Source organism: Rissa tridactyla, chromosome 1, assembly GCF_028500815.1.
Source record: "Rissa tridactyla isolate bRisTri1 chromosome 1, bRisTri1.patW.cur.20221130, whole genome shotgun sequence".
In the NCBI taxonomy this organism is placed as follows: Eukaryota; Metazoa; Chordata; class Aves; order Charadriiformes; family Laridae; genus Rissa; species Rissa tridactyla.
Genome location: NC_071466.1, coordinates 33,656,068 through 33,679,343, shown reverse-complemented (window position 1 = coordinate 33,679,343; position 23,276 = coordinate 33,656,068). Strand labels below are relative to the sequence as shown.

General features: G+C 41.0%; 1 protein-coding gene across 2 annotated transcripts in view; it reads left to right on the top strand.

The window, feature by feature from the left end:
* Window positions 1-23,276, top strand: part of ITM2B (integral membrane protein 2B) — a 28,551-nt gene extending 5,275 nt beyond the window's left edge. Inside the window, exons 2-6 of one of the 2 annotated variants that reach the window (XM_054188851.1) lie at window positions 12,431-12,559; window positions 15,261-15,464; window positions 17,466-17,576; window positions 21,120-21,270; window positions 22,550-23,276. In XM_054188851.1, coding sequence (XP_054044826.1) covers window positions 12,431-12,559; window positions 15,261-15,464; window positions 17,466-17,576; window positions 21,120-21,270; window positions 22,550-22,638 — 684 coding nt within the window. In that variant the 3' untranslated portion in view covers window positions 22,639-23,276. Of the gene's footprint in view, window positions 1-12,430; window positions 12,560-15,257; window positions 15,465-17,465; window positions 17,577-21,119; window positions 21,271-22,549 lie in introns of both variants that reach the window. The other variant, XM_054188850.1, reaches the window with a different exon arrangement.

The following is a 23,276-nucleotide window of genomic DNA, read 5'->3' as shown; positions in this document are numbered from 1 at the left end:
TCATGAGCAACGCTTCCTAAGAAAAGAAGTCTTGTGGTTGATGTCATCCGCTGCATCCTTTTTAAATGGTGAATCTGTGCTACTGGTTAAGTAGTGCAGCTTCCTGAAAATAAGATCACTGTGGTCTTGAGATGTTTGGCTCCTAAAGCTGTTCCGTAGAGGTTGCCAGCAATTGAGAGAACAATACTAAAAAAATATATATATTAAAAAAAAAAATATCTTAAAGTTTGTGGTGCTGGTCTGAAAATCTCTCACTGTTTTGAAGTGAGCTTAGAAATTTGGAATCAGAGGTTAGAAAGTTCGAAAAGTGATATGGAAGAGCTTGTGTCATCCCCATCCCCCCAGCGATGGAAATGAACCTGTGGGCCAGAGGGGTTCTGTCAGTGGTCCATATCTCGCTTCCTTTTCTGTTTCTCGTCACTTCCCGACCTGAATAACAAATACAAAGATTTGGTTTGGAAATGCAACTGTTTCCCAGAAGAATGGTATTTAACATTTCAAACAGGATGTACTCTACTAGACCTTTGTAATAACTGCTTCGTCAGTTGTTTGTATCATTTATGTTTTTGTCTGTCTGAGCAAGAGCTGATATCCGTACGTATCATTACGGCTTATATGAATTCAGTGCGGGGATGAGCATAGACACAATGCAGATACTTTACGCACCTGTAAATAGTTTCTCTTTTCAGGTGAACAAATTTATACCTGGCTGAGGCCCCTCGCCCTACAAATGCATTTGCAGAATGTTTTCTTTTTTTGCTTAACATTGTCACATGGCAAAGTCTGTAATTAGGTGAATCTTTACACAGTGCAATGTCTAAAAAAAACTATCCTGTGCTGTAATACATTGTTACAGATAATGCCATAAATACTTCTCATATGTTCACTCTTGTCTTTCTGTGCTGCAATATTATTTTCTTTCTGATAAGCTGCAAAAAATTAGTTTGGATGTTAACATTGCATAGTGGTGTGAAAAATACCACTTAAACAGAGGCTGTTGGAACGAAAAGTTCTGTTCAGTGGGAAAAGCTGAAGTTAAATTAGTTCATTTCTGAAGATGAAATGCTGAACTTCCGTGTGAAAACAAACACTTGAAAGAAAATGTTCTTGGAATCAACAGTATTTTCAAGGGAAATGGTTTAGGCTCCTTCCATTATAATATTTATTCCAACATATGAATGTGTATTTCAAGAAGAGTTTAATTTCAAAATATAAGGTGTATATATGTTTTTTTTCCTGTTAAGTATTTTAATGAAATGTTTACAGTTGCAAATGTAGTCTAACAGTTGTATTCCTATAGACTCAAATAAATCAATTTTCCTCGTTATTTGCATGGTGCTTTCCATTTTTTCTCTTATTAGCAACTTAATAAATTTTGATGCTAGTGGTCATTTGAGAGGGGGCTGTAAGAATGGTAAGCATACTTACCTCCAGTAGTATTTTCAACTAACTCTTCTGCAGTTGTGATTTTGGAATATTTGTCAGCATTATCCATATTTTCTATCCAGTAGCCACTAACTACAGGCACTAAATAGCTTACACACAAAGAAAATAGTTCTCTCTCTGACTGTCGGGAAATATCTTCAAAAGCAAATACTGCATTTTTAAGTCCTAGTCATTTTAAATGTGCTTTATTCTGTGCTTCCAAAAACATTGTGACGTATTTCAAACATAAGAACTACAGCTGGGATAAGTAATGGTGCTGTCTGTTAGCTATTGCATGGATTCCTTTTTTTTGTTTTATTTTGTTCCCTCCCCCTTGACAAAGGTTAGCATTATCTGCTTTTAGTCTCCTGATCCATATGAATAATACAACGTTCATTTTCTTACTATTCATGTACTGCTTTTTATCCTCAGTGGAAATTACTTTGAATCTACAGATGAAAAGCATGCTAATTTATGAAACTCAGATATCTGTCCTAATTTTACAGATGTGGTAAAACGAAGGAATGAGATAATTAATAAGATTGAGCTCTGCAATGAAGTCAGGAATGGTTTTCCAGCAGACATCACGTGGCCTAGGGTTTGGACCACAATGGACATATAGAGAGACTCCAACTCCAGCACCTATCTGAGTGATCGATGCGGCATCTACAAGCAAGGGTCCTTTGTGCAACAGCCTTAAAAATTTACCATGAAAAAAACAGCGAAGTAATATTTGTCCAACAGTTATTATAGACGTCATGGAAAAAATAAGTTGTTTTGTTTGCCCTTTCCAAATAGTGCCAGTGTGTGTGTCTATACAAATATTTTTATAAAGTTTATGTATTATTAAATATATAGTATATATTATTTTTTGTATATATACACACATAAAAATAAAACCCACAGGCATTTTAAGAGCAGAGTTCCTTGAATGCAAATCCTTGGATAATTTGTGGTTGTCTTCCTCCTAGGGTTCAGTAAAGTCCTGACTCTGGCACTTTCCTGCTGTTTTGAGGGTAGAATGAGACGGTGGAATGACTCTGGAAGAAGAGTAGGCTGGGGACATCATATGGGGAGGGGGCACTGATCTCTGGGATGGATTGCTGAATCATGAAGGTCTACTTATTTATTTATTTTAGAAGATACAGCCCATATAGAAACCCCTTGCATTTACACATTTGAAAATGCAGTGCTCTTTACAGGCCAGGAAGCTGGATGTGGCTTTTTGAGGCTGCTGTGCGGTGTGGTCAATGTGTTGTCTTGCTTAAGGTTTGCAGTTTTGGGAAGTTTTCTTGTTGCTTGATAGGGTGTTTGAACATCGGCCAGCATCTGTATTTCTGCAGGGTGTGATGCAGCCAGGTGCTGGGTGCTGCCAGTGTGTGCACCACTTCAGGCTGGGAATAATTACAGTGAAGCCCTTCAGACTGTTACAACAGTTTCTTCTAGAAAGGGGGCGTAATTAAATGTAAGCCTTTCAAGGTCAGCTCTTCTGTGCTGTTACTCCTAAGCGCTACAATTAAATGCTATTCTGTATTTGCCATGTTGAATGGCTTCCACTCGGAGAACTCCGCTTGCTGCACAGGTACCGCGCATCTTAATTCACTAATGTGTATGAGCAAGGTATGGTTTTTTGAGGACAAGGCTGCCATTCAGAGGGACCCCAGCAGGCTACAGTAATGGGCTGAACAGAACCTCGTGAGTTTCAGAAATAACAAATGCAAAGTCCTGTACATGGAACAGACTCATTCCTCCATCAGGATGGGCTGGGGACCGCCTGGCTGGGAAGCTGATCTGCTTGAGAAGGACTCAAGCCTTCTGGTGGACAGTCAGCTGTGCACGAGTCACTGTCATCGCTGAAGGCTGAGAGCTTTCCGATCCAAAAAAAGACATCAAAGACATTGACAGACTGGTGCGAGTCCATCAGCGGCCACCTCAATGGTTGGAGGCTGGAGCATGTACCCTGTGAAGAGTGGCCAAGGGAGGGGTGCTTGCTCAGCCTGGAGATGAGGTGGCTGTGGGAAGACTTCACAGCAGCCTCCCAGCACCTGGGGAGGTGAATGAAAAGGCAGTGGGCATAAATTGAAAAAGCAGAGCTTCCAACTGGGTATAGGCAAAGTGTTTTTCGGCAGCAGGAGAACTGAATGCTGAGCAGGTTGCCCAGAGAAGCTTTGAAGTCAGAGTCCTTGGAGGTTCTCAAAACCTCACTGGACAAGAGCCCTGAGCAATGTTGACAGGTTTCAGAGTCCACTCTCCTTTTGAGCCAAGAGGCTGGACTCAAGACCTCCCGAGTGATTTCTGCGATGCTAGATTCTACTTTTGAGAGAAACTGAGACATGGTGTTTGTAACTTGCTTGAGATGACACACCATCTGTGGCTCAACTGGGAATAGAGTTATTAAATTCTGAGGCTCAGTGGTGCATATGTGCATGCTAATGAGATCTCTTGGGTGAAAGAGCCATCACCGCTTGGGAAAATAGCCTTGAGAGAAATCTAGGTTAAATCCACATAGCGTTCCATCACACTAATGTCTGAGATTCAGGCAGTCGTAGGAAAAAAGCAGAGAAATTTCAGACATAAGAAGCGAGCAGGATAAGGAAGAGACAGGAACTGGAACAATCAAGGTCAAAAAGATAATTCAGTATTGATCTATTTTAAGTGGAATAGGAACCTTCTCAGTTCCTGTTTTCAAACACTGAGCTAATAATTCAGGTTAAAGTCGAGAGAAATATTGCATTTGAAGTTATAGATTTATTTAGTGTAGTTTTTGTAAGTATGGTAGAATGCAAGTTAATTTTAAGTCAAAGAATATGGGTGGGGAAAGGGATTTATTTTGTCAATGTGTAAAAATGAAGCATTTCTAAAAATTGGACAGTTAAATGCCATGTTTGACATGCTGTCACCGTAAAGGGTGTAGTGATTTTGTTTTCTGAAGGCAAAATGTATTCTGAAGAATGTGCCATATAACCTCTCAGACTTGGGGTTTCTTGTTTAAAAGAAATAAATATCCCTCGGGCACCTCTTGCCAGATATCTGTGCAAGCTTTTGTCTGCGTGTTTTGGTCTATGACATGCAAACTGTTCCACCAGAACACTTTTTGTTTCTTAATAGATGTGGAACGCACAACAAATTTCCATCATTCTAATTTATGAAAATGTATAGGTAACTTCATCAACATTTATACAGCATATAAAAAAAATTGGCTTTCACCACCTCTTCACTAACAAAGCTTATGAAAACTTTTTATTCAGTCCCGTGGCAATTGTAGATCTCTGTGGCTGTCAGTGGCACAAGAACTTTCGAATTCAACAACCAGACATTTAAAGGCAACACGTTTTGCCAAGTGTTGTAGGTTTTGTTGAAGTTTCATGTTGGGGGCAAGGGGAGGAGGAAGAAGGCAGGAGAACTGTAAAGCCCCAAAGCAAAGGAAATGAATGATATGGGGAGCTTTATTACTTGTCTAGCACAGACCCAGCGCTCCTGGATTTGTTTTTTATCTATTTTTTGTTAAATGAAGCAAGTGATTAAGGTTATTTATTAATCCCCTCCCTGTATAGTATTAGTGTTGCTTAAAGACTGTAGATGTGTTATCACAGAATGGCTGAAGTTGGAAGGGACCTCCGGAGGTCATCTGGGCCAAGCCCTTGCTCACTAGAGCCGGTTGCCCAGGACCATGTCCAGATGGCTTTTGAATATCTCCAAGGATGGAGACTCCACGACCTCCCTGGGCAACCTGCATCAGCGCTCAGTCACCCTCACACTAAAAAAGTATTTCCTGATGTTCAGAAGGAATATGAGATGATATTATGATCCTGTTTGCTAAAAATTCCTCGTTGCTGTACTAGGAGTGTTGGTTTAATGTTGGTTGGTGGGGCAGGCTAAAAATGTAGCACTTCCGTGGCCGTAGCCCAGCTCCTCTTCCTGAGACTGTAGCACGCTGATGTGGTGAATGGTTTGTCTTGTAGCATTAATGAAGGGAGGGAATGGAAATAAGGTTTGCCCAGTACTCTGCATGTGGCACAGACTGGAGAACTCTGCTTTGGGATGGGGAAAGATACAGGGGGCATAGACACAGGATAAGAAGGAAATTATAGGAGGACTTGAAACCACTGGGTTTGGTGGTGAGAGCAGGGAGTTGGGCGATCTTGGAACTGGACAGAGAAAAGTGGAAAAATTGGGAGAACACAGTTTGAAGAAAACGGAGTAGAATATAGTGCGTGGTTAGTTGTACAATTGCTGTAGACAGCCTGGGATGAAGATATAGCTGAAAGGTGTACGTGTGAATCACCTGAACGAAGTCCTTGCCTGGTCTACAAAGACAAAACTTTCAGACCATTTAAATGAGTGTGGTTGGGGTTGTGTGTGTTTTGTTTTTTTTTTTCTCTTTCTAGGCCTTGTAAGAACTAAAGCCAACAATAAAAATAACCACTCTTAACAATACTGCTCCCAAATTTAATCAAAACAGCAGACTAAATAGTTACAGGCTTCTTCCACTTTACCTGTCCTCTTTGATTGTTGGCTGCTATCAAGTTTTGTAATCTCTTATCTCAGAAGTTGAAGGCAGTGTTTAGGTAAATCAGGATTACTCACATCGGTTAAGAATTGCAGGATTACTCTTCCAAGACAGCTTCTTTTATTGTCCCTCTATCACGTAGCTCTGGGTGAACTGCTGATTCACATCCTTTACATTCACGTTACAGTTGTAATACTCCTTGACTTCCTGCAGAGAAATTGAACTCTTCATGTTCCACCATGTTTCTCTCTAGTTTTATTTCCCGCTCCCCTTTTCTTGCCTGTTTTCCAATTTGTTTTTGTTCTTCCTTCACCTTCGTCTTTCCCAATACATGCAGCTTCCTTCCTATCCACCAGCACCGATTCCCTTTTTAAGATGATCTTGAGATGGCAGCTTATATTAATGTTTTTATTCCATGATGGTTATGACGTTTGAACCATGAAATAAGTCATTTGGCAGACACCTAATTTTTTTAATAAAACACCCCCACTATTTGGTGAAAGATAGCATTCAACTAATAGAAAAATGATCTTGTGCTTTGAACTTTGGAAATCTCTTGGAATGTATTTTCTTCTCGCTGGTTGATGTCCTAGTGCTTTACAACAGAATTTGTATTTACAATGTTATTCTACAGGACATATACAGATATTAGAAATACAGGAAGAGGTTAATAGTACTAACTGCCTCATAGATAATTCTAATTAATTAATCCCCTTAGTTATCCAAGCTGGGTGACTGCAACAAGCAACACCAGAACTAAGGTTTGGTTTTCATACTATTCTTCAGGCAGAGAGCCTTTGGCCAGATGGACAAGTCCCTGTCCATCTTGACAGAAGAGGAACTGGCAGTGCTGCCGCAGAGGGGTTGCAGTGTTCAGATATCAACTGCGCATAAACAACCCTAGCTTCTTTTCAGGCTTCATCATCCGCGTAGAAAGAATACGTCACTCCTTGTGATAAGCGAGCGATCTCTGAGGCATTTATTGTCTATAGAGTCTGTTTTTCCAACTGGCAAGTTAAAAGGTCATTGTACTTAAAATTTAAATTTAATTTTATTAGGAAGCATAAAATTGCGGCTTGAGAGGCGGATCAGCATGACGGCCTTCCAGATTCGCAGCATCTGCCAAGTGAGGAGTCTTGCAAAAAAGCCTGCCTTAATTTCCCATCTGCAACAAGTAATAAATAGAATACCAAGCTTGGAGCAGTCTTCAGGCAGGAATACCATGGGAGGAATGCAGAGCTCTTTCTAAATTGAGTTCATTTAAAATTGACTGTCTTTTGGGGAGGATTTTCTACAGATGTCAGATTTGCAAGTCAGAGCAGGCAAGCCTGACCAACAGAATTCTGTTTATTCAGCCGCCGGTCAGTATTTTATTTCAAGACTTTTTAGCCTCCCTCATTAAAAAACACTTTCAGGGAGTCATTAACTTCTCTTTTCCCCATTCCACTCATTAAAGCTGCAGTTGGTCAATATTTGCCTTTAGGAAGCTGAGAGGCCCCACTGCATTCTGTCCATCCGTCTGAGCTGACTGGCACGCAAAGGACCTCGGAAGGAAACTGTTCCGAACGGCTTCTAGCTAATTTTACTCACATAAATTGTAAGCTTTTATATGTGTGTCTATGTGTGTGTATATATATATATGTAAAAATAAAAGATGTTATTCTCAGATGCATAATTATGGACAGTTTGTGTATTATGCTGCAGACATTTTTAGTAATATTTGTTATACTCAGTAATACTCTGCATCTGTTTTCTCTGCGGATCAAAGGCTGCGTGTCAGTTCTGAAAGAGATTTCCCCCTCCCAAAATTATTTTTATTGCTGTGGTATCTGTTTTTAAATTTGGGACATTATCTTTTGCATAGGTGCACAACTGTCATACAGTATTCTGGAGTCTCCACAGCATATCCAAGCACATCCATTGTATCTGGTTTAGGTGGATTCTTACCCAATTGTTTCATATGATTTTTTTTTTTTTAATCATATAACTGATGTGTCCTTAATTTCTGTAAAGGAACAAGGTCTGATAATCTTCTCACCCATTTTAATATGAACTAGACATACGCCTTGTAACTTTTTAGACTGCTTTACTTTCATAATGTTAAAGCAATTATATTCCACTATGTACAAAAAGCCACAAGGGGAAAATCTAAGTAATTACCAAGTCTAATTATACACATTTGTGGCTCAGTATTGAAGTTTCTTAGAATAATTTTGTGATGTTACCCCAAACATGAATTTGGTGCTTCTGAAATTCAGCATTTATTTAAAGAGGGAAAAAAAAAAAGTAAAATTAAAATTTAACTGAAAAGAGCAAGAGAATTTATGGCCGGTAGCCATTAATTAACTGCTAATGTTTGCAGCTTTAGAGGTTATTAACTTTTTTTTTTCTTTCAGTCCAGTCCACTCCAGAACACTTAATGCTAATTGTCGTAAATACGTTCTTGTGAAGATCTCTCTTTCTCTGTAATTGAGAGGTGCTTTGGTAAATAGTGGTATCATTTGGTAAATCGTGGTATCATTTGTTCATCTCCGAAGTGTTTGAGGGTCCCAGTACCAAGACCAAGTGCAGCTCTACCTGAGCTGCTGTGGTCACTGACGGAGGGGGCTTTACTCAAAACTGCAGTCGTCTTGCAACTGCTTTGTGAGAAGATGACCGATTTGAGAGAATCCTACCAACATTTTTAAAATTAAATTATCTTTAAAAAGAGAATTTAATACTTCTCATTTTCAATCTACAGGAAAACTGTTCCTGCAGAGCTTGAAGCTATTCAGATTGGGAAGTTCTGAGCCGTTTAATTTTAACGCTGTAGGGTTTAGTGTACAAGTGGTGGAGAGATGCTTCTGTTTCATGTCTTGTCCATGGGAAACAAGCTAATCAAATGTTTTCCAATTACAACAATCAGCTCGTCAAGGGAAACAAGCCAGTATTGGGCTTGCATCCAGTTCCTCCTAAGGCATTTTGCATTGGAGAAGTTTAGTTCTGTGGCATCATCTTAAGGCTGAGGATTCACCAGGGACTTGGAAGTACACGGGGCAGGGATGAAGCGGAAGAGGGGAGAGAAAAGGACTGGAACAGCAATGCTCAATTATCACTGCTCACAAAAGTAGAGGGGCATATTTTTAGAGGTCAGTCTTCACCTCAAGTACACGGTGCTTTCTTTTGTCAGGTACCTCTGGCAGCGGAAAGCTGACCTAGAGAAAAATTAGTCCGTGAGGCTGCAGTCTCACGTTGTGCTGTGGCTTCAGAAGCTGGCGCTGCTGTCTGGGAACAAAGTGCGGTCGTAACTATGTGGGGAGAGGTGCTAATTCAGCACTGTCCCTCTTAGTGGGGATCCGCTTTCACTTAATGGTTGCTTGTTGTGTTTTTTTTTTCTTTTCAGAACATGAGTCACCTGGAAGGAGGGTGAGCATCCCTCACAATTATTTCTCTTGCAGTGCAGAGGGTCAGATTTATGTAGCGAGGGATGAATTATTCTTTTGGGTCAATTCAGCCCAAACTAAGCTGTCATGGCAACAATACAAAAGCTTAGCCAGGTTAGCCATGGGACAGCTCCTAATAAGAGTATAATTTAGCTTCAGTAGCTTATTTATAATAATTTAAGGTGGTTTAAGCTGATTGATGGTATACTTAGGTTTCAGATTCAGAAAAGGAAATAAATTCTGTGTTCTCCTTCAAAAGCATAAAATGTTTGCAGTGTTACCTAATGCTTGTGGTTCCTCTGTACCGAGATGCAATACTTTCATGCAGAGTCCTAAGCAAGAGGCTAAACTGGGCTTGAACTCTTGCTCTACATAAATTTGCTGTGCAGTAGGCTGTGGACAAATCAATGCAATGGGCAACCACAAATACAAAATACGTTACTGTGCTACCATTAGGGATGCCTTCAGAAATAATAATGATAAAATTTAGCTGCTGGTAGAGGATTAAAGACTTAAAATAAGCATATTGTTTACATCTGTCATCTCCTGTATTAAAGAAAAATTATTTATGGTGGAATACTGATAAACTCATCCTTCAGCTTCCTCCTAGCATGGTAAAAGTGACTTTCCTTTCCCTGATTATTTTTGTGTCGTATGCAAAACTAATTTGACATTAATCCCCATTTCCAGGTAGGCGTTCACGCTGTGTATGCCTTCTGCACCATTTCCCAGATGCATATTTTGTAAGTCTTTCTGATGTAAAAATGGAAGAGACAGTTACTCCACTAATGGATAATTCTGCTTGGAGTTAAAAAAAAAAAAGCAGCACTGGGAAGGAATAAAGATACTCTTTATATTCTTCACTAGGGAATATTTTGGCATCGTATCCCAGAGCCAGTTTGCTATTCGTTTTTCTGACATTAACCTCTAACAGTTTAAATGACAGCTATTTAAAAAAGTTTCAATTGGGTGTCCTTTATGCGTTGAAATATCTAGGGAAATAGTTACCTAATGATAAGGGGCAACATAAAAATAAAAATCCTTGTTTTACCTGGTTTAGATTTATAATTGAGATGATTTATAGAAGAATTCACAGTGAATCTTAACCTGACCTGAAAGTTAATTAGATTACCGTGGGTATTATGTTCTATTCTCAGTCTTTGCAAACAGCCAGGTTAAAAACCACGCAGCTAGTAATCCTGTGATTCTTCACGCTGAATTCCTTAAATAATTAGTAATGTAAACACTTTTAAAAGTTATTACTTGTCTTTTCATTCTGCTTTTTCAGTCCACGGCAACTGTTTTCTAGCCGCTCTAACTTTGCCTTGTAACGTGTCCCAGAAATGTTGGTTGGAGGGGGCCTCTGGAAGTCATCTGGTCCAAGCTCCCTTTAGAAACAGGATGGTTGCCAAAGCAAGATCAGCCATGGCTTTGTCTGGTTGAGTCTCAAAAACCTCCGAAGATGGAGATTTCGCAATCTGATTTACAGTGGTAGTTTGCAAGGTAACATAAACCAAAATCTATGAAATATCTTCAGTTTGACTCTTAAATATTTCTGAATCAGGTTTTGGCAGCCGTTGCCTGGCAAAGGAGCTGCATTGCCACTTCTGTATCAAAGATAATTGCAGTGTACTATAAAGGTGGGTTTCACATCACCTAATTTTAGCTACATATGAATTAGTTACCTAGTTTTTTAACCATGGAATTTCCCACTATAATCAGTGAAAAGAAGTCCATCTAAAAGACTGTTTCTCCCTCTCAGGGATGGTTGGGATGAGTCATTCTCAGGAAATGCTTCTTTCTCCCCACCATTTACAGGGAGGGTCCCCTTTCCGTTTGGCATCAGACTTGCTTAGATGGCTTCGGCCAGATGAGAGGAATTCCTTCCCCACTGGACCACGACAGCGTGGGGACTACACCCACGACTTCGTTCAAGTGGGAAATCATTCTAATTAGCAAATACTGCAAAAAAAACCCACATGAGGCAGAACATCGACTGACAACCGTAGCTATTGGTGCCTTCTCAAGCGCTTCACTCTTCCTGGTTTGACGTTTTTTGTTTATTTGGATGTAATGATTTCGCCTTGGTCATCATGCTACCCTATTGGTTTTTTGGTTGCAATGGGGTAATGAATTGCTTTGAATTCTGAGATTTTCCTAGGATCGTCATGGTTTAGAAGAGGGTGACTCAAAGATGGTGGGGGGAGGTGTTTCTGGTTGGTTTTGTTTTGTTTTGTTTTGTTTTTTTTTTTCTGGATGTGAGTTACGCAAACACTTTGGGGAGGAAAGAGCGCTGTGGTGTGGCTGATAGAGGGAGGATTTTGCAAGCAGCAGTTTATTGCTTCAGATGCCTGTGGGGACTGCATGGTTATGCAAACTAGTGCCCCAAAGGGGAAACATCCTGTCATGCCTTTAGCATAACATGCACAGCAGATAGAGTGAGGCATGGCCAACGCTGTCTTTGAGCAGAAAGCCTCCTTAACTACAACTTACAGAGCTTTTTTTTTTTTTTTTTTTTTCCACTCTTATTATTCTGCCAGCAAAGAGGTGGTAAAGTCTCTTTTGTCCTGATGGAACAACATAGGAAATGATGTATTTTGCTCTTCTCATTACCTTTGATCTTTTGTTGGTTCTTCAAGCTCACTTAAATTGCATATACCAAGATAAAAAAGAATCTGACCTTTCTGAATTGACTTCCTCGCTCTGCTGTTGCTGCATGGAGTTTGCCTGAGAATGGATATTTTTCTGTCTGCAATCTTTAAAGTGGCTCACTGTGTGTTATTTGGTATCTCGGGAGATTTTGTTATGTTTTTCTCTTCCTTAAGAGTTAAGTCTGCTGATTTTGTCAGTGACGATGGCATTAAAAATGACTGTTAATACAAGTTTTCCTAAACCTCAACTTACATAGATCTGTTTTGAACTCTACCAAATAAAATATGTTTCCAAACAATTGTGCTAAAGCGCATGTAAGCCTTTTCTGATGGATGCGATGTTTGTACTGGCTGGACCTGAAGTATCTGCTGTCATGCGTGTCCTGGGAACGTTGTTGTTGAAGGTCTCTGATGCATTGCAGGACCCTGAGGATGCTGTGCCGGTCGGGCAGAGGAGAGCCTGGTGCTGGTGCATGTGCTTCGGGTTGGCCTTTATGCTGGCTGGTGTGATCCTGGGTGGTGCCTATCTGTACAAATATTTTGCATTCCAGGTAAGTCAAATGCATTTTTGTCATGGGAGGGTTGCATTTTTCTCAGTTACGCTTTATGTTTAGAAGAGGGAAGAGCAGCAACAGACTAAACCAACTTGCCTTGCTGCTCCCATTTTTATCTTTCTAAAACTTCAGCTTTTCTAAAGGCAAAGTGTGTGGCCTGCTCTGAAGTTACCTATCAGCAGAGGAAAGCAGGAGCGAAGCTGGCAAATAAAAGGGAGCAACGCTTCTGAAAACCTTCCTTTGCAGAGAAAGGGTTGTATCTAAATAGGACTTGGGTTTGGGAACACCAGTGGTGCCCCAGATTTCCACCTGCTCACTCTCTGTTCAGCAGCGCTCAATACTGGCGGTAGATTAACCCCTTGAAAACCTCCTTGTTTGACCACAGATTTCCAAGAGGCACGCGGTACTGCTAACGCGCAGGAAAGGGACCGCTTGTGAAAGCGGTGCAGCGACTCTCCTCCTTCCTAGCTTCCACAGGGATAAGAAAAACAGGCCCTGCAGGGGACGTGGGAGAAGCACAGCCAACGTGGTTAAACATGCTCCGTCAAGTCTAATCCACGCTGACAGGATTAGACCTCTGACAAAATGTATTTTCAGTCTTTTAACAAATGGCACCCCTGCAAGAGGAGCCCTGTGAAGGCAGCAGTGCCAGGGAAGTGGAACGTTTACCTGAAACGTGGGAAATTCGAGTTAAATGTTGTCTTCCTCAGGGGGGGAACTGTCACCGGGCGGCGGTGGATGTGCTGGGCTGTTGCTCGGGTGGTGCAAACGCACACCCCCCTCCTTCAGAAACTGCTGAGGTAGCAAGATTCATGGGGTCAGATAGGGAGAGTATAACCAAAACATGAATCCCTCTAGCCCACTGGGTAGCGCACCAAATTATAAGGCAGAAATTCTGTGTTCTTGTCCCTGCTACCAGGATTATTTTCCCCCCCCTTTTAGTAGCTGCTAATGTAGAAAGCAAAATGATTAAACATAGAATCATAGAATTGCCTGGGTTGGAAAGGACTTTTCAGATCATCAAGTCCAACCATCAACCTAACACTGACAAAACCCATCACTAAACCATATCTCTAAGCACCACGTCTGCCTGTCTTTTAAATACCTCCAGGGATGGTGACTCAACCGCTTCCCCAGGCAGCCTGTGCCAATGCTTAATAACCCTGTCAGTGCAACAATTTTTCCTAATATCCAGTCTAAACCTCCCCTGGCACAACTTGAGGCTGTTTCCTCTTGTCCTATCGCCTGTTCCTTGGGAGAAGAGACTGACCTCCACCTCTCTACAACCTCCTTTCAGGTAGCTGTAGAGAGCGATAAGGTCTCCCCTCAGCCTCCTTTTCTCCAGGCTGAACAACCCCAGCTCCCTCAGCCGCTCCTCATAAGACTTGTGCTCCAGACCCCTCACCAGCTTCGTTGCCCTTCTCTGAACATGCTCCAGCACCTCAATGTCTTTTTTTGTGGTGAGGGGCCCAAAACTGGACACAGCACTTGAGATGAGGCCTCACCAGTGCCGAGTCCAGGGGGACAATGACTTCCCTGGTCCTGCTGGACACACTATTCCTGATAACATGAGAAATTCTAGCTGAACTTGCTCTAGTCTCTTTGGCTGTCACGTTAACCTAATTTACAGGGGAGCAGTAGCGTTGCAAACGATGCTTAAATGGCGTAGCGTATCTTGGTGGATTAACAAGCTCAGAGTAGCTGAAGGCCTGCTGCATTGCTGCATGTCTCATCCGTGCCTGGCACCGCAGTGCTGCACCTTCCACCTGCCGGCAAGCTGAAATTGAAAGTGCCGTTTAATTGAAACTTGTGGTACTTGTTGTTCATGAGTCAGATCTGGGGAGAAGGAAACATTCAGAATTGAGCTAACATTGCACTGAAGACATGTTGTCAATGACTTTAGATTGATGGCATGTGCATATGCATAAATCGTGTGTTTCTAAAACTATCTGGCTATAAATCTGGTATATGACTTCCTCTGACTCAGGACTTCATATTGCACTTCACTTGGGTAACTGACACGTGTACTGTGACAGAAGGACACAAAATAGTTGTTTCAATTTCTTTTTATTACCCTTTTGTCTTTTAAAACTGTTCGGAACAAAAAATAATTTCTTCTAGAAACTGACTTTCAAAACTTCTGAAGCCTAAGACTAAGCAGCTGCACAGAATGCTTGAGGTTGGAAGGAAACTCGTGAAGTTGTCTGGTTCAACCCCCTACTCTAAGCAGGATCAAATTCAGAGTTAGACTTGCTTTTTAAAAGTGATTTGGACGGTCAGTTTCAATGTCTTAAATTGTAATTATTGACTGCAGTTAAATCAAAATTTAATAATAATAATAATATGCATGTATATAGGTGTAGGAACTTCCTTGTCTTTCTAAAAATAAAATGCAATGTGCCACAGATAATGGATGCAAAATAGCAGACTAGATTTTAAGAACCTGCTTTTGGGATCCTGTTTTCCTTGAATTCAAGGGAAGGGCTCCCTCTGGGTTCAGTACCATCAAGGTTTTACCCGTGGCCCTGTTGTAGATAGCAACTGGCTCCTACTTTGGTGTGTGAATCAAATTACAGGGAAAACATTTCATCTAGTCTGACAAGTTTTTCTTCTCTGCAGTACTTTGAGAATATTAGTTTTAAACTTCTAACAAAGTGATTGATGTTTTTGTTGCTGGGTTGTTTGCTATTTTTAGCAGGGCGGTGTGTATTTCTGTGGAATAAAGTACATTGAAGACGGCTTGAGTTTACCCGAGCCTGGGGCAGAGGCTCAGAGTGCTCGCTACCACACCATCGAGCAAAACATTCAGATCCTGGAGGAGGAGGACGTTGAATTTATCAGCGTGCCAGTCCCTGAGTTTGCTGATAGCGATCCTGCTGATATCGTCCATGACTTCCACCGGGTAAGAAATAATTTGTGAAGAAGCTGAAAGCATTTAAAACTTGAAAAATCTTCCCCCTCAGTCATCCTGATGAATGTACTCCCTAATTATTGTGGTGGGGGAGAGCAGAGGGTGGAGGAGGCAGCAGAAACGTTTTGATCAGCAGCAGGCTGCAAGCAATTATTAACCGGGCATACAAAGTACAGCGTTATACAACCGTCATGAGGTAGCATGTAAACCACCGTTCGCAAATACAGTTCTGTTTTTAGAAAGGGAAAAGTCTTAGAGCTGTTTCCTTTCCTTAGTATGAGGAAGTCGAGAGAATATACATCTTGCTGTGCTAAGTCCACCGAGCCAGACTTTGCTCAACCAAGGGAAGTTTAGAAAGGGCCGTCGCAGCTTTGGCCTCGGCCTGCAGGGCCTGGTGACGTCTGATGTCTCTAGGTATGTTCACGCACCCCCAGAGGCTGCTCTCGTAGCATGGCTCAAAAACCCCGGAGCAGCAAAAGAAGGGGCAGGAAGCAACCAGCTGACCGAGGGTGGAAGAGAGCTCCTTTTCCAGATGCCGTAGGAAGCCTAGCAGAAGCTAAATTTTCCTTCTGCACCACAGGCTATTTGCGGTTCCTGAAGGCACTGATTCACGGTTTTGAAGCGCTTTTAGCTGTTTCTTCCTCTTTTGTAGAAGAAACTTTGATTGATAGGAATCACAGTAATAAATTTTTGCCAAGGCAGTTGACAGGCCTACGGCTCTTGGTATTAACGACAGCTGTAAAACAATTAGAAGCCCGTCTTTTCTGTATCAGCCTGATGGAAGCTGTCTGATAGCGTTGAAATGTTCTACAGCTGGTTTTTGGGAAGTTAATTGCTGTGAATACTTCACTGAACAGCTTTTTTTAAGCAAAGCTGAAAAAGAAGAATAGGGAAGCGTCCTATTTTTTTATGCAAACTTCAGAGTTTAAAGTTTTCCAGGCAAAATGAGTGCTATCTCTCAAATATTCATAACCAGATTTGGAGGAAAACATTGCTTGCTTGAGCTATGTCATTTAAAAATATTTCTGAATATATTTAGGGAGCTTCTGTTAAGAGTTAGAGCAAAACTTCTAAAGAGGGAAAACTATAACAAAAAAAAAAAAGCGGTATGTAAGAAGTGGATAGGAACAATATAATATTAGAAATTCACTTTTTGATTGAATGGGTTAAAGGCTTTGCTCTAAAGGTCAGTGCAAGGATCATTTGCCATAGACACAGCACTTACTCCTGTGTAATGAGATTAGTTGCAGTGATGATTGCTGCCCTGGTACTATTTTGACTGTTGGGCTCTTGGTGCTCAGCACTTTGTATACGTCCGCAGCCTCAGAGCTTTCAGCAGCTTGAGAGAATGTCTTCTTTAGCAAGAACAGATGCGGTAAAACACAGCTCAGTGAACAGAGCCGTGGGATTCATCAGGATAATTCCCTGGGCTTTTATATCTCTGTTTTTATCAAATAATGCCAAATACTGCCGTTCAGGTACTATAAAGATAATAATTCAGCTATGAATAATCGTTAATACTTCAAGTCAGTAGTAGAATTGAAAATAAAAGTATTTTTGTTGTGTTATCTGTAGCGGTGTTTTTTCCTTCTATATTTTGTTCTTACCAGCAGCATTTCTCCTTTATGCTATAATAAAATGTGAAAGCCTGGAGATCAGAGTAAGGTTTTTGCCCTGTTGTTTCAAAATGCGGGCACTAGGAATAAATGAGTACTGTACTTGAGTCCCCGGTAGCTCAGGTACACCTTTGTAATTTCATTAACGTAGTGCATTTGAGCCTCTTCTCGCCCGCTGCCTGTCAGGGATTCAAACTCTCAACAAGACTACCTTTTACTTCTGCATTTACCTACTCTCAGACCGGGCCTTGCTGGACAGACTTTATAGTGAACAAAATTTGAAGAACAACATGAGGCAAGAGCAGTTTAGCAAAGTCCGCATGTGAATTTTCTGACATTCTCATTATTTTGATTAAAATAAATATTTTCTCAACAGAGACTCACTGCCTATCTTGACCTTAGCCTGGATAAGTGCTACGTGATTCCTCTGAACACTTCAGTTGTTATGCCACCAAAAAATTTCCTGGAGCTGCTCATCAACATCAAGGTACGGTAAAATCGTAAGTAATTTGTTCTTAAGACAGGGAAAAATGAATTATTTTTTTTCCTTTTTTTTCTTTTTTCCCCCAGAATGCTGGCATTCACATAAGGTGCGTGTGTTAGCAAGTAAGCTGATCACTAGAGATCTTTGCAAAGAGAGGAAAAAAAAAAAATCTAAAACCTTCTTAGTTAATTAACTACAATCATAAAGGAATTATTAATTCAGAGGAAGGCAAACAAACCTGATTTCGTTCTTTGATGCTACAAATTTGATTGACTAAATAGTGTAGATGTGGCGTATCCAGACTCTTTGATAGTAGTCTAGGTGTTTTTTAATTTATAATCCATTGCGACTATGAAGTTTCCGTGAGGCATGTATCCGCTGGGCTAAGACTGGTTAGCCGAGAAGCTTAAAGTAGATATACTGGGAAATCCTTTTCATGTGGGCATTGTTTAAAGCAGGAGTCCTTAGGGTTGACCTGACTTTGACCTGATGCAGTTGACTCGTGGGTGATGTACGTGAGGTGTGTTGGATCGGCTGTGTGTGCTCAGAGAAATGAGATGTGGCACCGAGTGTGATGGACTGGCACTGGATCTGAGTTCACGAGCCTTCCAGCAGCCTTAAGATGGATCCCCCTGTTTCCAGGGAGGTTTTGTAGGAGTGGTCGAGATTTGGATTGTATGATTAGCAAGGCCCATTTCAGCAAGAGGGGTTTTAGTACAGCCAGATTCTTGGTTCTGCGAGCACCAGACCTTCGGAACTAGATTCGTTGTCCTTAAAAACGAGGACCGTGGAAAGGACTGAGATACCGCAATCGCTGAACAACCGAATGTGAGTTTACAGTATAGTGTTGTGGGAGCTCCTAATTGCTTCCCAGCAGGGTTTGGTAATTGAACACAACTGCCTGCCCTGTCGTGCTGGTGCTGGCTTGTCTCCACCACAGAACACGCTGTTCTGTTAGTAGTAGTAACTGGGTGAAACGAAATGGCCTGTGAAATTGAGGAGGCCAGAGTAGATAATCTAATGGGGTGTCTTACTAATTTAATATGAACCGTCTTTTTCTTTAACTCTTATAACTATACGCTTGTAATGCAGATTAAAATTTCTCAGCCTTCTGGTTTCTTCACAGAACAGCAGAACGCTCCGGGTGGGGAAGAGAGCTGATAACCTAACTTGTCTAAGATTTGGGGAGAGTATTTTAAATTTTATTTTACTGGGCTTTTGTAACTTTAGAATTGTTAATATCATCTTTGAGTTTGCATCTTTTCAAACAAGGCTTTGGAACTAGGACTCCAGGAACCATTTTAGCCATTTCCGAGTGCTTCATGTATATAAATAAATTTCTTGTGAAAAACGACTTCACAAGTAAGTCCTCTGCCGCTTTTTTGCTGCCTATTTTGAGACTGGCTATTTAACCACACTTCCATTTCCTGAACATAAGGATGAGGCGATGTCTGTAAAACTCAGTGACCCCCCCCCCATGTTTTTTCACTTTGTCTATGCTGTTTTGTTTCCATTTTTAGTTCACACAAACTCCACTATTAAAATCTGTTAATTTCCTAGTTTCTCATGAGTACTAAATCAAATATGCTTGCTTTACAAGTAAGAGGATAACCAGGCATCACGCATTTAATTGCAAATCTGTGCAAAAGCAAACTGGTTTGATCATTGTCCCCAACAGTGAGTGCCCTGATTTTATGAGACATCTGTTTAAGTCTCATTGTATTAACAAAGAGCTGTGGGCATTTGATGTCTCAGAAAATCAGGCTAAATGTTTTGTAACTGAAATTTGGGCAACTATTCTGCAGCTGCACAACGTAAGTAAATTTCTGTTCGCTGTACTGCAGTCACACTGGTTGCACAAGGAAAAAAATGTATGAAATGAAAGCGTGTGTTTCATTAAAATGGGCTCTAAATACATGCAGAGGGCATTTTATGAAAATGGAGGTGCTCTGGGCTGTTTTGTTTTTTTAAAAAAGCCATAAGTTTAACCTAAAGAACTACGTTTCTATGTATTGATGCAGTTTGCTTAAATATGCAGACGGTGAAAGGCCTCCTTTCCTTGGGAAACAAGGCTGAAACCCAGGTATATTTGTTCATCCACCTCCTTCCCGTTGTTGAGCCAATTTTAACCGTATACGATGCACAGGACGTCTCCAAGATGGCGACGACATTGGTGGCTGTGCTGGGTCCCGGTGCTTACGGGTAACTGCTCCCGCAGCAGCTGAGCAGAGGAGATTCCTGCACTGAGCTCCCCCTCCTCCTGCGCCCCCCGGGAGGGCTGAGAAGGACAGATTTGGTGTGGGGGGACAGTCTGGGACGTCCTGAGGTTTGGAGGGCACAGGTCCAGGAGCGTCCTTGGAGGCTGCCCCAAGTCCTCGGCATCGCTGCCCACCCTGCGGATGCCCTGCACTGCTGCTTTGCCTCGGGGCTCCCTGGAGGCTCTCTCCTGAGATCCAAGAGACCAGGGGTTAAGATAACAGTAATTTACAGTGATTTAATTACCAAATAACAAGTGGGATAATTTGGGAGTGTGAAGTCTTCCAAGCTCTTATTTAAAGAAAAGAAAAATTGCTGTTGTTTTCCTCGTAGTATGTACTGAAGAAAATTTTCATAATTTAAAGTGAATTTTGTAGAAACATAGAATGGTTTGGGTTGGAAGGGACCTTAAAGATCACCTAGTTCCACCCCCCCTGCCATGGGCAGGGACACCTCCCACTAGACCAGGCTGCTCAAAGCCCCATCCAGCCTGGCCTTGAACACTTCCAGGGATGGGGCAGCCACAGCTTCTCTGGGCAACCTGTTCCAGTGCCTCACCACCTCCAATAGTGAAAAAATTCTTCCTAATATCTAATCAAAATCTCCCCTCTTTCAGTTTAAAACCATCCCCTCGTCCTATCGCTACACTCCCTGATAAAGAGTCCCTCCCCATCTCTCCTGTAGGCCCCCTTTAGGTACTGGAAGGCCGCTATAAGGTCTCCCTGGAGCCTTCTCTTCTCCAGGCTGAACCACCCCAACTCTATTCTCAACTGAATTTAATACAGTCTTTTTTCTTCTTTACTGAAAAGAATAGCATTTAATCAGCTTCTTCTCAACATATTGGTTGGACTGAGAAGACAGTCTTGTTTTGCAATAGAAATTTCAGGTTGCTTATTGTCAATAAAAAATATCGTGATCTTTCACCAGAGAAGCTGAATTTTTTTTCCATAATAAGTGTTCGTTTTATTTTTAGAAAGCAAGCAGCACCTTCTCTACTGCCATAAATATGAAACAAGCTAATAGGATTTCTTAAATGAAGTAATATTTCAAAAAAGCTGATGATTATTTGCCAGTGTCAGTATTAGGAAATGGGCTGATCGCTGAGTATGTGCATCTCCAGTTGTGTACAGGGAGGTGTCACGGAGCCAGAGTCCTCCGTCATTTCAGCTGGGGCAAAAGAACACTGAAGGGACCAGAAGAGGCTTGGGAAGCCTTTGCCTCTTGTTTCTTGGGCACTTAGGACCACGAAGAGATGGCTTTTGACAAAGCTGTTGTATTTTTGCTCAACAGGCTGGAACGTATTTGCCTCAGTCCTATTTGATTCATGAGCAGATGATTGTTACTGATCGCATTGAAAATGTGGATCAGCTGGGATTCTTTATTTACCGCCTCTGCCGTGGCAAGGAAACCTATAAACTACAGCGCAAAGAAGCCATGAAAGGTAAAACGTTCCTCCTGCGATCTTTTGTGTTGGCAGAAAGTTCAATGCCGCTTGAGTGCAATAAATAGGCTTGGTTGTGTTGAAAGGTGTGACTCTTATTAAAGCAAGGGTTGCTTATTGCCGTAACTGGCTCTGTTAAGTACGTCTGATATTTTCTGTGTAGGGATGGAAATTAAGTTATTTTATTGTGCAAAACTGCTCAAGGCCCCAGTGAGTTGGAGCTACAAAAAGCGGGGTGTGCGCATGGGTGTGTTTTCTGGGGTTCAGGTTTTCGTTGATGCTTTTCCTTAATATTGTTTATCGACCCACTCCTCCAAAGCCCCTTTAATGTATGAGAAGCCGTAGCCTTGTAGTCCAAGTACAGAATTGCAGGTTCTTCTTGTCATTAAAGCCATTCATAAATTAGTCCACGTCTTCCTATTTGCATCAGGGAAATGTGAGTAAGAGTTGTCTTCACAGGAGAACTGTGGTGCTTGGTACTCCTTCATGGAAATCATTTGGAAGTCTTGACAAGCTATTAAACGCTGCCTTAAATTTTTCACTGGGATTTTACTCAGACTTGCTTCTTTTTTTTTTTATTTTTTTTTTTTTTTTTAAATCCTGTGTGTGGTGTGCAAGTTCACGCTGAAGCAGTTTAATTGCTTTAGTCGTATTGTTGGACCTGACTGCTTGGTAAAACAAGGAAAATTAATAAATTTTCTAAAAACACTTTAACAATGTTTAAAGAGGAGAAGGTCTTAATAGCAAAATTCAATTCCAAATTCAGTATGTTGATCCTGTGGTAATAACGATGAGCGTAGGTTGGCAGTGAGCATTAGTTTGGCTAAAATGTGGTTAAATTCTTTCTTTCTCCGATTACCAGATGTTGTTGTTTAAATACTACTAGTCCACTTTTTTTTTTTTTTGCCTATAGCAGTTTATTCCTTTGCTTTTCCCTCTCTCGCGGCCCCACAAGCGTTTTTACAGATGCACAGAGAGGGAGATTGTGAACTGGTGAGGGTTAAAACTGTCCAGTGGGGGGGTTTGGGGCAGGTTGGTTTTAATTAAACCAGTCCTGCGATTTGGATCCCCCCACCAGGAACCAGCATTATCGCCTGCTTAGTGATTTTCTACCTACGTATGTGTGCCTACGCGTGTTTCCTCTGAGAAGGGGGGTCGAGGAGAGGTAGTTCTGATTTCTGGTGACATCTTATTATAGTAAACGTAAAACTATTACGTCTCTGATGTACCTCGTCCCCTCTTGTGTTTACCCTCCGTTGTTCTTTGCTGATACAAACAGGAATTCAGAAGCGTGAAGCCGTCAATTGCCGAAAGATTCGACACTTTGAGAACAGGTTTGCTATGGAAACACTCATCTGTGAACAGTAATGAGGAATATTGCTGTTCCCGGAGACTTAAAAACTACAGTATGACCCCACCCTTTGTATTGTGTGCAGTGATTATTTTTTAAAATCTTCTTTTACGTAAGTAGTGGACAGGGCTTTATTGCTGAACACCTCCCATACTTTTCATCTCATGATACATGTAAAATCAATATGGTTTAGGTTTTTTTCCTTATTTTCAGGTGTGGTGTTCTTATATTTGAATAGCAATTGTATAAAGACTTAGCTGCTAGTGCATTTCATGTGATGAATCTTGAATACTAGGAAGAAGAGAAAGTCTCTGAAATATCCACCAGTTTTTAATTAAGTAAAATTGAAAAGAATTATTAATGTACAAATGGACTGCAAGAGCTACTTCTAACTGTAATATTACCTGCTATATAGTTTGTTACAGCATATAGACAAACCTGTATTTGACTCTCCCTAACAAAGTGCAATTTGTTTTGTTTTTAAAATATTGTCATATTTACCTTTTTAGATTGATTTCTGACTTGATGTTTTAAAATGGCAAGTGTTTGCTGTAACAATCTTTTAGAAAATTAAGAAGTAACTTATGTTACTAACTTGTATATAATCCATGTATGTGCAATGGAAAATAAATCTTATAAACCTGTTTGTCTAAAA